The 16,378-nt window shown below is 39.5% G+C and overlaps 1 protein-coding gene across 3 annotated transcripts in view; it reads right to left on the reverse strand.

The window, feature by feature from the left end:
* The window catches only part of MINDY3 (MINDY lysine 48 deubiquitinase 3), a 78,130-nt gene that overhangs the window by 42,557 nt on the left and 19,195 nt on the right, over positions 1–16,378 (reverse strand). For all 3 annotated transcript variants that reach the window (XM_024208855.3, XM_024208857.3, XM_024208856.3), the window contains 4 exons: positions 14,851–14,924; positions 14,250–14,329; positions 4,353–4,423; positions 1,874–1,954 (listed from right to left, as the gene is read on the reverse strand). In XM_024208855.3, the coding sequence (XP_024064623.1) occupies positions 1,874–1,954; positions 4,353–4,423; positions 14,250–14,329; positions 14,851–14,924 (306 nt within the window). The remainder of the gene's footprint in view (positions 1–1,873; positions 1,955–4,352; positions 4,424–14,249; positions 14,330–14,850; positions 14,925–16,378) is intronic.

The raw sequence follows: 16,378 nt of genomic DNA on the forward strand, positions 1-16,378 counted from the left end.
AATTACATTACTTATGATGAAATCACAAGGGCTACACATATTAGATCTTCAGAATAAGTATAATACCTACATTTGCTATGGAAGGTCAACAGGGAAAAAAGGGAGGAGGAGTTGCCTTGTATAGCAAAGATTTATAAACTTGTAGGTTGAGACAGAAGTGGGAGGCAGATGTGTTGAAAGAGGGCTCAGGTTACAGGCCCCCTAGCTGGGGCAGAATCCTTTACCTTTAACCCCTTCCCCACCTGGGGCAGTGGGGCTCAGGCTTTGGCTTTGTCCCGCCCGCCCCCCTCCCTGGGGCAGTGGGACTCAGGCAGGCTCAGGCTTCAGTCCCCCCTCCTGGGGTCATGTAATAATTTATTGTCAGAAGGGGGTCACAGTGAAATGAAGTTTGAGAACCCCTGGTTTAGATAATACTTAGTTCTGCCTCAGTGAAGGGGACTGGATTAGATGACCTATTGAGGTCCCTTCCAGTCCTATGTTTTTATTATTCTAATTTAGGAAAAATTTATGATAGTTTAACGGAAGTAGTACTTTTATGAATGCCCAACAACATGAGACTCCTCAAACAAGCAAAGAGTCCCTGTTTCTAAGTTCACAAAAATCACATGTGTAATGACAAGTGAAGGTCAAATAGAGAGCAGATAAAGAGGGAGACCAAAGGCAAGATGAAAAAAAGATCATTTAGCTGGTCAGAATGGCACTTCTACATATCTTGATAAACCAGCTTCTTATTTATTGACAAGTTGGCTATTCTGCCCTTCACCTCATGCAGGCTTCACATCACAATTGAGTTTTTAGGAGGATTTGAACACAAAGATTGAGCAGAGAGCAGACAGAACTCTCCTGGAAACTATAATACAGAGACCATTTTTTAATAGCTAAAGAATTCTGTACTTAAACTTTGTCCCTTGTTTCAGAATTACGATCTAAAAGAAGACTTCATTGTAAGGTGTTGAATTAGGAATGGGCAAAACTGCAAAAAAGCTTTCCACAAATTAAAAGCCATTTCCTAAAATCAAAGATTCACTTATGCAGAAAGCAGCTTTTCAGAGAAGGAGGTAAAAAGTTTGACTTACAAGGGACAATGTCTCAACCACAACTATGGAAATATGTGTCTAGAGAAAATTCAACATATGATTTACGAGTTCATTAGGAACTGTTAACTCAAATGTTTTATACTTTAAGTGTAATGGTTTATAGTTAAAGCTTAAATCCTAAACATTAAAGTTTTCCTGATATGATGTACTAATTCTAAACATTTAGTATACCTCTACCCCGATATAACGCTATCCTCGGGAGCCAAAAAATCTTACCGCGTTATAGGTGAAACCGCGTTCTATCGAACTTGCTTTGATACGCTGGAGTGCGCAGCCCTTCCACCCCGGAGCACTGCTTTACTGCGTTATATCCGAATTCGTGTTATATCGGGTCGCATTATATTGGGGTAGAGGTGTATGTATACTCGAGCTTACAGTACAGATTTCTGTACCTCATATGGTTTAAAAATGGGTAAAAATATTCCCAAACAGGTGGAGTTGCAAAGAAACCCCATACATTTTATTCAAACAAACCTCCTCACAACTATAGCAATTTAACATCTCAGACATAACATCTATAGCACTGTAAAGCCTAAAATATATTAGTAGCTTAAACAACCTCTCTTTTTTAAAATGCAAGTTTAAGCTTGAAGACACTATAAAGATAGCACAAACTGTGAAACTTGTTTTTAAGGGAAGGGCTTGTTTTAAATGTTCAGTGATTCAATTTTTGTATTAAAGGCAGCTGAAACTCACACTGTAGCAAGATCTGAACTTTGGACTTATATGGTATTTATCTGCCTGGGGTCATATAACAAAAACCAAAGCTATCATACCTTGGCAAAAAAGACTGTGAGATGTGTTTCACTGCCAAGTATCCAAATAGGAAACTTTGGAGATTTCAAGTAGGAGCCAACCTAGAAAAGATGCAGTAAAAACAAATAAACAAACTAGCTTACAGCTATAGTGAAGCCCCAATTACCCCCCCCCCAATTTGTAATATTAAAAAATTAACATTCAGTCACAATTTGAAGGTAGTATTTAAAAACTTTACTAAATCTGTTTTTGATTACCATATCCCCCATTTAATAATTGGTGATCTGTGATTTAGCCATGTAAATCCAACCATCAGTGGAAATTAGATGGCACTAGGCCCAATCCTGTGTAGTGCCAAGTGCCTTCAACCACCACTGAAGTCAAGAGCTGGTGATATGCTGTAACTCTGAGGCCTAAGTCACTGTTTATGCTTGGGGGGGGGGGGGGGGAAAGGGGGGGGGGGGGGGGGAAGGGGGGAAAGCAAGGGAAAAAGAGGGTTAAAAAATGGAAGGGGGTTTTTTTAATATGAAAAGAACCTTTTTAGGAGAACCTTTTTTTTTTTTTTTTAAAGCTACAATTACCAACTTGTTTTGAAAAAGGAGGATTAAGTGACAAGAAAGGGTTAGGTGTTTAAGTTGATTAATGCAAAATAATTTGTTTGTAGACATCATAATTCTACATCTTAGGTGGCATATTAAATGAGTTTTTAAACTTGCCCCCTCAGAGAATGTGTCACACAATTTGGCCCAATTTAATAGATGTGGCAGTTTCATCTCCAGAGATTGTACTGCTCAAACACCCTACTCCAAACTGTCCTGGAAAAAGTAGTATCGGATACTCAGGATGTCAAAACTCCACTGCGTAATTTGGAAAACAATATAGCTGCTCCTGGCACATTGGGAGCAGATTTCAATAAGGGAAAGTGTCAGTTGGAGAAGGCAGCAATATCCCATCTTACAATCTTAGAGACTAATCCTTCAAATGTTCATGCAAGTAACTGTACTCTTGTGTTTGCTTGTATATTCAGGCCCTTAAGGTAGAAGTCCATTTGGTTTATGCACTTGGCTGTGGATCCTGTGATTATAAACTCATTTATGTCACCTGACAAAAATAAAACAGACCAATCAGGTGCATTTCTTTATCCTTATTAAGCCAACCTAACATGATGGTCCCTCACTTCAGAAGTGAAAGCTCTCCCTACACCACCACATGCACTACATGGGGTGCACTTATGCTTCCCTTAGTCTACCACTGCATCTTTTTAATCTATTTTTATTTGAGTGATTAAACTTTGAAGAGACGTTCATGGTTTGTAGTCAATATTCTTTTAAATATATGCAAATTCTATACAATTCTCTATACAGCATTAGCCAAGTCAAAAGGATTCAGTGTAGTATGAAAACAAACACCAAGAAGCCAGCCTTTGACAAATGTTACCAGAACAAGAGTGCATGCCAAATAAACAGAAAACATTAACAAAGCATCCAAAATATTACAAGTGTAGTGAAAAGCATACTAATGCCCCTTAAATAAAATCTTAGTGTTGAAGACTTATTTTCTGTATCACCACATATCAAAATAGCCAGTTTGCAGTTAAGTAGATTTTGATATATGCAGTGATGCACACATGAAGTTAGCATCCTGCCCTTGGATGTCAATGTTTTTGGCACAGAGAAATAGTAATAAGTAAATATCCAAGCACTTTTTTTTTTTTTTTTTTTTTTTTTATAATCTAGGAGTCACAGCACAGACTGGAACAAGGAAGTTACAATACATAAAATCATAAGTCAACTTGGATTTAAATTTAAAGTATAAAACAGTGCCAGCTTCTACTTACATTAAATTTGCTGCAAAGCAGTTCCTTTATAAAAAGCAAATCTAAGAGCTTCCTACCAATGCACAAATAATGAACCACACCAATGTAGCTTTAAAATACGTCACTAAAATGCTACATCTGCCAAAATTACACATTTTGGCTATTCCGTTTTTGTCTTTACTTTCCATATGACTGAAATATGGGATTTTTTTAATTTAACAAACGGGGTAGCTAGTATCTACTTTTTTCTTTTTCTTATAATTCTGGTACAAATTAAAGCGTTCAGGACTTTATAAAATGCATGGTATTTTTGAGCAAGGTTGGAATCTCAGATTTAAACATTCTTTTGGCTAAGAAAAGGGCAAAAATACATAAATTAATTATTTTATTAATGAAGAGCATGAACTGTTCATTCTTAATGTTTACTCATCACAAGACATGTATTTACATGCCTAACAAAAAAGAGAATGTTATTTTATTACAGACTTTTAGCCTTGGTTTCATTTTTTGAGGCTAGAAATACTACAAACCAATAACTCTTAGACTGTACTCTTCAACAATTTAGGATGAAGTGCCTACATGCAATATTTTCAGAAGAAGATGATGTGTTAATGGAATACTGCTAAGGAGCAACTCACAAGAGAAAGCACATTTTAAAAATGATGGGGAAAAAGGCAGCTTACCTTACAGTATCTTAGAGATTCCATTAATGTCAAAAAACCTACAGTTGTCTGTTTACGTATACCAAGTAGTTCTGTTTAAAAACAAAACCCAAACATTTTATTAGACAAGTTATTTTCTATTTTTTCAAAAATGACATGGTATAAGATACCTTATTTTACAAAGACATACAACTTAAACAAGCGTTGAAAAAGCAATGAGGTCAGGTCAACTGGAAGCTTTAAAAAAAATTCCAGGATGACTTTAGCCAAATCCCAAATTGTTTTTTCCATAAATGAATACAACCGAAATGAATAGTTAATTTTACTAGAAGTCTGCTGTTGACAGTCCTTTTAAAAAAGTTTAGATTTACAATAAAGCAAATTCTTCTGAAGTATTCCAGTGTGCTCTAGAAAAAATAACATCCCGAAACTGCCGTTTTGGAAAATGATAGGAGCAAAAATTTCCACTTTTCTCTAATCATATTGACACTGTGGACAATGCAAAAATCAACTGGTTTCAAAATATTAGTTATTAATAAATGACTCTCTCATCATTTCATTTCCCTGTGGAGAACTTCATTTTTAAATTACATTGCGAGCAACCACCAGTACCAGCACTCAAGTATCAGTACTAATCATCTGAAGACGTACTATTTTTAAAGAAAGCCTCACAATAAGAATGAAAAATACCAAAGCCGATGAATCTTTGAGAAGTATAATCTATATAGAACTAAAACTTGGACTTCAGCATCTTTAGAAATGTAGTTCCACTCTGAATAGGAAACTATTTGCCTGAGCTGGACATTCTCTTGGATCTGAAAGTCAAGCTGAGTTCTTTTCTACTCAAGAATAACCACCAGTAATAAACATTCTGCAGACAAAAATACAACATCCCTAGGTTTACACAGGTCTGATTAAAATTTAGTAAACAAATCTGTAGATCAAAAGGAGTAGAATCCAGCTTTCACTCTAACATGAATAAAAGCAATAAACATTTGTGACACTAAAGCAAGCATATGTCTGAACATACAGTGAGCAGATCTGTTTGGTAAAGTCTTTAAGGTAACGTCTACACAGCAAACAAACATCCGCAGCTGGCCTGATTCAGCTGGCTTGGGCTCGGGAGGCTCAGGCTGCAAGGCTGTAAAATTGTGGTGTATGCATTTGGGCTCAAGCTGGAGCCCAAGCTCTGGAACCCTGCAAGGGGGGAGGGTCTCAGAGCCCAGGCTCCCGTCTGAGCCCAAACATCTACACTGCAATTTTACAGCCCCACAAGCCCGAGTCAGCGGCCAGTGTTTAACTGCTGTGTAGACATATCCAAAGTCACTTTTCAGAGAATTTCACTGAAGCTACTTTGATTTTGGGGAACTGTAGCTCTTAAATATATATTTGTTAGTAATAGTAACTCATGTTATGATTACAAACTGTGATGCATTTACCTACAGGCCAAGTTCTGGGGTAACACTGGGAAACATTCTGAAGAGAAAGAAAATGAACTTTTTTTATAATGTTTCAATTAGACTCAATCCCGCATTTTATGACAGCACTGTATGCTCTCTTATTTACTTGGGACACCATGTGCAATGCATTTTCAAGAACTTGAATTCAACACCTGTGCAGTAAACTGACTACAGGAATTGCATGAAAGAAGTGTTAGTTTTTCCATGCATTTCCTTTATCTATCCATTCCAATAAGTCAAAAAAAGAAGATATTGGGTAAGTTTGGCATGATGTGTGTTTCATTCATATAAGCTGGTTATTATGCACGATCTTCCTTTCCCAATGTTGTCTACAAACAGACTTCTTTGCTCCGAGTTGCCCAAGAAATGTATTCTGAAGATACTACACCTTGTAGAATCAAAAGTTTATCACTAAAGGATCTTTCTGATTAACCTCTATTTTGGAGGTACCTTTGGACCACAGGCTGTTAAAATTCTTTCCAGGCTGACATTCAGCCAGACAGGAAAGAACTTGCTCATGCACTGGTACATTTTGGAGCTCAGGCAGCATACTTATTCACTTACAGCCCCATTGCTATATATGGCAATATACTGAGCAGAATCACACTTTCCTTGGGAAGAAGTAAAAGTGGCAAGTCCAAAATCTAATAGAAGGTGTGTAGCCTCTCTTTAGAGCTAAAAAGCTTCCATGCATCAGATAATTTTAGCTGAATTAGACCCTAAGCAAACAGAGGTAAATATCTAGCCTATCAAAAGGTCATATCACTACAATAATCCCAGTTAATACCATATATCAAATTCCCTTTGTGAAAAAAAAATTAATTTACACTGAAATCAGTCTTATAACAGTCCATCAGATAAGGGCTTTTTGAAATGCAGTGTATCTTGCTTCTCTACTAGTGGGTGATTAAGGATAACTACATTTTTCAGGCAGAGATTTTTTCCCTTCCAGCTTCAATATAGTATCTAGAGTAGGGTGACCAGATAGAAAGTGTGAAAAATCGGGATGGGGGGTGGGGGGGGGGGTAATAGGCACCTACATAAGAAAAAGCCCCAAATATTGGGACTGTCCCTATAAAATCGGGACATCTGGTCACCCGAATCTAGAGAGAAGCTGATTTTATAAAGTAAATGCCTGAAACAAGCATTGAGTGAAAGGTCCAGTGCAGGACAGAGAACTGCCTACTATTTTGAGACATTATGTCAGAAAGGAAACAGAAGAGATCCTCTGATAGTTGAGGGCTTTCACGTAACCTGCTATGCTGACTCGGGCTTCTTGTCAGAAAATTAGTCCTTTGCTAAAAGAATTTTTGGAATTACTTTATTGGGTAGTTAGTTTTTAGTGCACTGCAACTTTTATAAGAGCACTTTTTTCTGTCCTTTATTGTGCTATACCTAGTGGTGCTACTTCAAGCTTAATGTAACTTAAATGCCACCTTGTGTTCATATGAAATAATGCAGAAGTTCTGACATTACACAGATTGTTTTCGAAAAGGCACAGCATTGTATATACTAATAACATGTATTTTCTCTCTTTGCAGCTGCTTCATTCAGATGAAAGAGGAGGTTACTCACCTTGTACAGTAACTGAGGTTCTTCAAGATGTGTCCCCCTGTGGGTGCTCCACTTTAGGTGTTGGTGCGTCCTGGCGCTGCTTATCGGAGACTTTTGGTAGCAGTGCCTGGTTGGGACGTGCGTGCACAGTGGCCTCCTTGTGGTACCATTGGTGCTCACTCATCCCGATCCACTCAATTCCTTCTCTATGTAAAGCTCATATAGAGAACTCTGTAGAGGGGAGGAGGCTGGGTAGTGGAGCATCCACAGGGACACACATCTCGAAGAATCTCTGTTACTGCACAAGGTGAATAACCTTCTCCTCTTCTTAAGAGTGCTGTCCCTGTGGGTGCTCCACTTTAGGTGACTATAGAGCAGTACCCAGTTATGGAAGGTTGGGTTCCGGAGTAGGTTGCACAGTTGATGATATCATAAGGCCGAGTATTGCATCATTCTCAGAGCTTTTCGTTATTGCATAGTTGTTTAGGTAGAACGCAGGGAGATGTGTAAGTTGACTGACATGGAATGATAAGGGTACCTTTGGTACGAATTTAGGGTGTGGTCACATAGTTGGGCCATGAGGGCCCCAATCTCACCCACTCCATGTGCTGAGGTGATCGCAACTAGGAATGCTACCTTCATTGATAGGTGTAGTAGTGAACAGGTAGTAAGGGGCTCGAAGGTGGCTCTGGTAAATCCTCCGAGGATTAAGTTTAGATCCCATGCGGACTTCATGTTCTGAATTCCTGCAAGAAAGTGTTTTGTAATTGGATGCATGAAGGCTGTGAAACTGTCAATCTTATGGTGGAAGGCGGATATGGCCGTGAGGTGTACCTTGAGTGAACTAATGGACAGCCCTGAGTGTTTCAAGTATAGCAAGTACTCAAGGATCTCATGGATTGGTGTTGTAAGTGCAGGTCTGTGTTTGTCATGACGCTACGAAGTGAACCTCTTCCATTTATGCAGGTAAGTAGTGCGTTTGGTGATTTTCCTGCTGTTTAGTAATACATTTTTAACCTTTAACCTCTTCTGAACAGGCTAGTCTGTCGCATTGGAGCCATCAAGGAGCCAGGCCTTCGGGTGGAGTTTTGGTAGATTTGGATGAAAGATTCGACCCTTGTCCTGAGACAGGAGATCCTGTCGAATGGGAAGGTTGTATGGCGGGCACCATATTAGGTGGTTCAGGTATGGGAACCATGTCTGTCTGGACCATGTCAGGGCAATCAGTATGATCCCAGCTCTGTCTGTATCTTGTGTATTACTTTGGATAATAGCGGGAATGTGTACAGAAGGGGAGCATTCCATTGGATGAGGAAGGCATCTCCTAGGGAGTGTGGTCCTAGTCCTGCTCACAAGCAAAAGCTTCGGCATGTGCGGTTTTTTGTTGTTGCGAACAGGTCTGTCTGGTAGTCCCCACTGTAGGACATGGGGACTACCATGAGGCCTGGTTTTGTGGTAGCCGACATCTCTGTGCTTGGTGGCAAGGCCTGGAGCTGTCGAATGGACATTGTGGTAGTTGGTTCAGGTTGTCAAGGTTCCTGTTATACGGTTGGAATTGTCTGCGTCTATTTGGGTGTGTATATTTGGCCAAGTACGGAGTGTGGCACGGGAGTCCTTCATTGAGTGCAGGATATCATCAGTTTTTGATTAAAATAAATTTCTCCCTGTCAAAAGGGAGATCCTTTACTGTGGTTTGCAGTTCCCATGGGATTCCTGAGGCTTGTAGCCAGGAGGCTCTCCTCATGACTATGGCAGTAGCTGTTGTATGGGTTGCTGTGTCTGCTGTATCAAGGGAAGCTTGTAGTGCTGTTCAGGCTGCTAGTTGTCCCTCCATCATGATGGCTTGGAACAGCTTCTTTCTTTTCCTCCAGAATATTTAGTAGGAACTCGCTGAGTTTTTGGTAGTTGTCGTGGTCGTACTTCACCAATAGGGGGAGGTACAGTTCGCCGTGCGGAGTGTCGCAGACGAGTATACTTTTAAGCCAAAAAGATTAATCTCTTGGCTTCTTTGTCTTGAGATGTGTTCTTAAATTTACCCCCCTGATTTATGGCGTCCACCACCAATGAATTTGGTTGTGGGTGGAAGAATAAAAAGTCTATGCCTTTGTTGGGGACATAATATTGTGTTGGTTATTTTGCTCAGAGGTGGTATGGCTGGTGTTTGCCATATCATTTCCATGGGTTCCATCGATGTGTTGTTCACTGGTACTGCTATTTTTGTTGTGAATGCTGGGTGTAGAATCTTTAATAGTTGGTGTTGATTCTCAGTCACCTCTTCGAGTGTGAGGTTTTGGCTTTGTGCTACCCTTCTAAACAATTCTTGGAATTGTTTTGAGTCGTCTGCTACTGTGGGCAGGTGTGGGGAAGACTCATCTGGGGATGAAGAGGAGTTATGTTCTGGTGAGAGATCCTGTGTGGTGTCTTCCAACTCCATTATTGTGTCCTCAGGTGCCTCTGAGGGTTCTGTGGCCGTCTCCGTAGGGGGTCGTATCTGCTTTCTTTGAGATGTGTGAATCCTTTGCAGTTGTGATCTGTATGCCGACCATGGGTCCCAGTGTGCCCATTGCATCGGGAATGGAAAGGGTGGGCACATCCATGGGTTAGCCAGTCATGGGGGTAGGTCTCTGTGAGGATGGTCCCTGGTACCTGTGTGGGATGGTTGGGGTTCAGTACCGGAAGGGGAGGAGTGTCCAGAGTAGAATACTCCCTCCTCCATGTCGTCCTTCTCATCGCTTGAGAAGTGCGACACAGACACTGAGTCCTAGTTTTTCGGTGCCAGGAATAGGAGACCCTGGTGTGGAGGTTATCGGCATGTCTGGAGCCGAGGTCGTCAGTGCCGAGTAGATATGTTCAGGCACCAGCATTGGTGCCACCTTCTTGTGAGTGGCTTTGGTCGGTGCTGATGTTGTCAGTTTAGGTCTTGCAGGTACTAGCTCCCTAGGAGTCTGTACCGGGGTGGCATTGTCGTTTTCGGTGCTGTCAGCACCGTGTCCTTCCTGGGAGTGGTCGGTGCCGTGGAGGAGGAGGCTGTCTTATGCCTACCACTTGAACTCCTTGCCTTTACCGTTCATACTCCCCATGCGGGCGGTGCCGGAGGTGCCTGGAGCATCGAATGCGCTCACCCTGCTGGCCATCGGCACCGAGAGTAGTAATCTCGCTGGAGACCGTTTTCTCTTTAACAGTTCTCCCCGAGTCGGTGATGTTTCCCTTTTCCTCGATTTTTTGGAGGAAAGGGTACTTGCTCTATCCAGGGAGGAGGTGCCTGGGGAGTCCCTTCCTGGGGGCTTTCTAGCATCCGATGGAGGAGTAAGGGATTTTTCCGTTAGACTAAAAATTATCCTAAGATCACTCTTTCTCCTTGCTCTGACTTTGAGATTGTTGCAGTGGGCACATTTCTGGGGAATGTGTGCCTCCTCTAAGCAACGGACGCACTGTGAGTGGCCGTCTGAGACGGGCATCGTGTCCTTTGAAAAAGTGCATCTTTTGAATACAGGCGAGCCTGGCATGGTCTTTATCTAATTTTCTAATTAAACAGAAATAAAGAAGGAGAGGGATCTCCCCGAGGTTTTTTTTTTTTGCAAGTCTAAATAGTTATAAACTGAAGTTTAAGACTATTGCTACACTATTGACTAACTATAACTAACTAAACTCTAATTGCTGTCTAAATTGTTCTATTTCTCTATTTTAGGTCGTTTTAAGAGACCGCTGTTGGAGCTCCATCTGCAGCCCAAGACAGCTGAGAAAGAACTGAGGGGGTCAGGATGCGCAAGTGCCAAGAGTACCACAAGGCAGCTACTGTGCATGCGCGTCCCAACCAGGCACTGCTACCAAAAATCTCCGATCAGTGGCGCCAGGATGCACAAACACCTAAAGTGGAGCACCCACAGGGACAGCACTCGAAGAAGAATTACTACTTTCTAGATCACAGCATTTGAGCCAACAAAAAGGAACTGGTATTAAAATTGGTAAAGTCTACCACAAAAATGCTTCATAAAGAAATCAAGCAAGTTAAGATAGTTTATTTTGTAACTACTCTGTGAATCTCAAAGTTAGTACTCACAACTGAATGGCATCTTCCAACTATGCAGGAATATAGGATGGAAGAGAGAAGACTAGAGGAACAGAGCAAGCGTGGGAAGTAAGCGGATAGGAAGTCAAAAAGGTAAAGTGGAACTGGTTCAAACAATTTTAAAACAAAGGGCAATCTGACTTGGCATGAAATGGGTAGGAAAACAGTTACTTAATATTCCCATATGGCACTTGGATGCTTATGGAATTTCACAAGTCAGTGCTGTATACCATCTGCAGAACAGTTTTGAATATTGTAATTTGATCTTTTTCAATAACTAACCAAAAGCATGAATTTGATTAAAAATCTGAAATAAAAAATGAAAGTGTTAAGATTTAGGACTTCAGCCTTTTCCCACTGAAACTAATCAAGATACTAGGTGTCAAAAACAAGTTAACGGAAACCAAATCACAATTATACCAACTGTTAAGATATTTATTTTGTCTTAATTTATACACAGTAAATGTGTACAATAAACTAATATTAAATAACATCAGACCACCACCAACTTAGGTTTTTGAATCTTTAAAATAAGCACACCTTAACAGTATTGCATCCAAAAAAGATTATTCTAGGATCAGTGGATAGCTTTTATTATCCAGGCTCAATGATATATTAGAACATAAATGCAGGAGGCAGAATCAATGGAAGGGTTCAGAAGAGTAGAGCATTAGAAATGCTATGAAGTTTAAGTTTCTCTGTCATTTGAGAGACTGAAAAGAGATAGATGATCAGTCTACTGGGATAAATTTAACATGTGCATTGTTTGCATCTGCTTCATCTTATAAACTTAAGACCTGTGACTAGATAATTCTGGTACAAGAGACATTATTTCTAAACCTAGAGATTAAAAAATGATGTACTCTGTTACTACTATATTTTAAAATTTGTCATCAGTTTGTGGCCAGGCAGCTCCTTTTAAAAATTATATCAAACAACTGAACCAGAGATCATTAAAATATCTGCAAAATGCAAATGTGCACTTTTATTCAGAAGTTATGCAAGTGTCTAATTTAAACTGTATGTGCTTTCAATATTTAATTTATCATATCTAAGGTAGTCCTTCCACAGATTAATCTCACCACATGTAGCCCACAGGGCTGGCTTGCCTTTATTATATTCAGCTGTAAGGAATCTACAGGCCTGTATCTTGTAAGACATTAGCTTAAACAAGTTAGCATAAGCGTGGTTAAATAGGTTAATGGTTACCTTTAGATTTTGGGAACTAAGGAGAGCTTGCTCAACGGTAGAAGTTGGAACTTAACAGTAAATGGTAACTGCAAGGAACTTGGAAGTAATAGCTGCAATTCTGCTTAAGCAAGAAGTGATGGGTATGATAATGAGCTAAAATGGTATTAACACGTATCAACATGTTAACCTATAGAATAAGTACACTTTAACACTATGCGGGTAAGGAAGTTAGATTTGGCCATAGTGGGTTCGATATTAGGTTACGGCCTATAATAGGGCAACCCACAATGTGGCGTTAGTTCTTTCTTCTAGGCTTTTCTGCTTTTCCCCATTTGACCCTTCAACTCATTCAGGAACCTGGACCATTGGACTCATTGCCATGCCAGAGACAGGGCTGGTCCTTTGTCTCTTATCACCAGGTCCTCAAAGAAGGGTGCGAGTATGCAAATCTAAGAGCTTATGCAAAGAAGGATACCACAGATATCCCCAATACTGTATTATCTCTATCTTTTTATGTGGCTTGGATCTTTTCTGGCTTTATTCATTATTTTAATAAAGGTCTCTAAGGTTTTAATTTGCCCTCAGTGTGAGTGTCCTTGCCATCCACCCTGAGGCTCCCGACAAGATACTGGACTTATTGGTTTTAGTTCTGTGTAGCCTGATTTTGGGACAAGAATCTTATCACGGTCATATCAATTGTCTTTACAATGATTATTAACCTATTAAAAGGGTCAAGCAACACATGCAACTGGTAAATAGAACTGTTGACATAACCAGTATCCCTCAACCACTGTGCAAATGCATAGGATGTCCAAAAGGCATTGGATATCAGCTATACATGGAGTACCCTGTCCAGCTCTGACTGGTAGTTACTGCCTAGAAGCAGCTTAGGCAACTGGCTAGTAATCATAGTAGGAAAATACCTATGGAGTCAACTTCAAAGAGTCATGTAGGACCAGACAAAGTCCTTGCATTTTACTTGTGCAGGCCTTCTACGTGAGGAAGCTACAGATTGACTGTTGCCAACCCTGAAGAGACTGACTAAAGAAGAAATGTGATAAGACAGCAGAGGAAGACAGTGAACAGACCAAAGGAGGAAAAAAAGGAGGAGAGAGGACAAAGATAGCGAGGGAGAAGGGAAAAGCATAGTTGTGTTCCCAATGCTGTAACTCAGCTTTTCTTAATACTGTGGAATGTAACCAACCAAAATATGTTTACTACGCAATTACACGTGACTATCCATCCCACGTAATCTGAAGAGTTTTGGGATACATGCAAGCACTCCCTTTACTTCCCCCATACACTTAGGAATTTAGATATTTTCTTCCCCAGGAATAGTTGGGTGCAGAGATGTATCATAGAAAATATAACTGAAGGATAAAGGTATAGCCTTACATCCCTGAGTGCTGTATAAATATTGGCTGATTAAACACTAACCTCACAAGGATTTTGAGGATTAATCAATACCAGCCTCAAAGATTTTGGGAGGATTAAATATTACTTTCACTTGATGCCTACATTGAAGCTAAGGACAGCGAAATAGCACCTCACCTACTGAACCAGGAACACTGTTCAACTCAAGTTTCTAGCACCAAACAGTTATGCTGTGTAAAAACAAAAAATTATAAATTGGAAGCAACTTACTCATTCCTGAGCATTCTCTATCTCCGTCCCACACATTAGAAACTGCATGCCCCGTCAACAAGAGGTTAATTAAGCTTTGGCTATGTAATGGAAAGATATGCCTTATTAAAAAGTGATATGCAATTTATTTCTGCAAATCTAATTATTCCTGAATAAAGGAGAAAACTCATATCTTAGCAAGCATTTGCTGTCTAAACACTTTGAATTCAGTTTAAATATATATCTCAATGACACCCAAAATAGTTTAAAACTAACATTTTTAACACAAGTTTGCCAATTTATCGCCATTTTAAGAGATTGAATACTTCCTCTGGAAATTCAGTATTAAAAAAGAGTTTGTTCCAAATCGCAGCGAACCGTGTGAACAAAGGGGTTCCAAGAATTCAAGTAGAAAGTTACTGCAATAGTTGTTGCTTTTATCTATTGTAGAATAGCAACTGAATTCTTTTCAGCAACTATTTCTAAAAGAATAATCACTCGTAGAAACATGGGAAAGTGTGTTAGTCCACTCTACGGAGACTATTGAATAATCTGGCTATTCTAGTGAAAATATAAAAAAAGCTGCAAATACATCTCACTAAAATTACTATTTACAACTTACCTCCCATGGCCATAAACAGGATCTATCAATGGCTCTGTGGAATCTTCAATTTCATTTTTTATGTTTTCGATACCCTAGAGAAAAAGCAGAAGCACTCATTGGAGTATTTATAAAAAATTAATGTTGTTAAAGAATGAAGACAAGCTTAAAGCTAGCAGATACAAAATAAAACAATCAGACAATAAAACATATCAAGGTTGGCTGCCCTAGCAACGGACAGAAGAGACACTAAGTGCAGTGTCACCTGAAAGTGAGAACAGGCAGTCTCATGGCACTGTTGTAGCCGGCGTCGCAAGATATTTACGTGCCAGATGCGCTAAAGATTCATATGTCCTTTCATGCTTCAACCACTATTTCAGGGGACTTGCGTCCATGCTGATGATGGGTTCTGCTTGATAACAATCCAAAGCAGTGCAGACCAATGCATGTTCATTTTCATCCTCTGAGTCAGATGCCACCAGCAGAAGGTTGATCTTTTTTGGTGGTTTGGGTTCTGTAGTTTCCGCATCTGAGTGTTGTTTTTTTAAGACTTCTGAAAACATGCTCCACACCCCGTCCCTCTCAGATTTGGAAAGCACTTCAGATTCTTAAACCTTGGGTCGAGTGCCGTAGCTATCTTTAGAAATCTCACATTGGTACCTTCTTTGCGTTTTGTCAGATCTGCAGTGAAAGTGTTCTTAAAATGAGTAACATGTGCTGGGTCATCATCCGAGACTGCTGTAACATGAAATATATGGCAGAATGTGGGTAAAACAGAGCAGGGACATATAATTCTCCCCCAAGAGTTCAGTCACAAATGTAATTAACGTGTTTTTTTGTTTTTGTTTTAAATGAGTGTCATCAGCATGGAAGTATGCCCTCTGGAATGGTGGCTGAAGCATGAAGAGGCATACGAATGTTTACCATATCTGGCACATAAATACATTGCAATGCCGGCTACAAAAGTGCTTTACAAATACCTGTTCTCACTTTCTGGTGACACTGTTAATAAGAAGAGGGCAGCATTACCTCCTATAAATGTAAACAAACTTGTTTGTCTTAGCGATTGGCTGAATAAGAAGTAGGACTGAGTGGTCTTGTAGGCTTTAAAGTTTTACATTGTTTTGTTTTTGAGTGCAGATACGTAACCAAAAAAAAAAAAAAAATCTACATTTGTAAGTTGCACTTTCATGACAAAGAGATTGCACTATAGTACTTGTATGAGGTGAATTGAAAACTACTATTTCTTTTATTATTTTTACAGTGAAAATATTTGTAATCAAAAATATACACTTTGATTTCAATTACAACACAGAATACAATGTATATGAAAATGTAGAAAAACATCCAAAATATTAAATACATTTCAATTGGTATTCTATTGTTTAACAGTGCAATGCAATTAATCGCGATTAATTTTTTTGAATTAATCACGTGAGTTGACTGAAATTAATCAACAGCCCTAATATTGATACATAGTGAGGACCAAATAGAAGAGCTGGTTATAGAGGACAACCTTAGTTCAAGTGACCATGAGCTAATTCAGTTT

This window comes from Terrapene carolina, unplaced genomic scaffold (genome assembly GCF_002925995.2).
Source record: "Terrapene carolina triunguis isolate 2854851 unplaced genomic scaffold, T_m_triunguis-2.0 Scaffold84, whole genome shotgun sequence".
NCBI lineage: Eukaryota > Metazoa > Chordata > Testudines > Emydidae > Terrapene > Terrapene triunguis.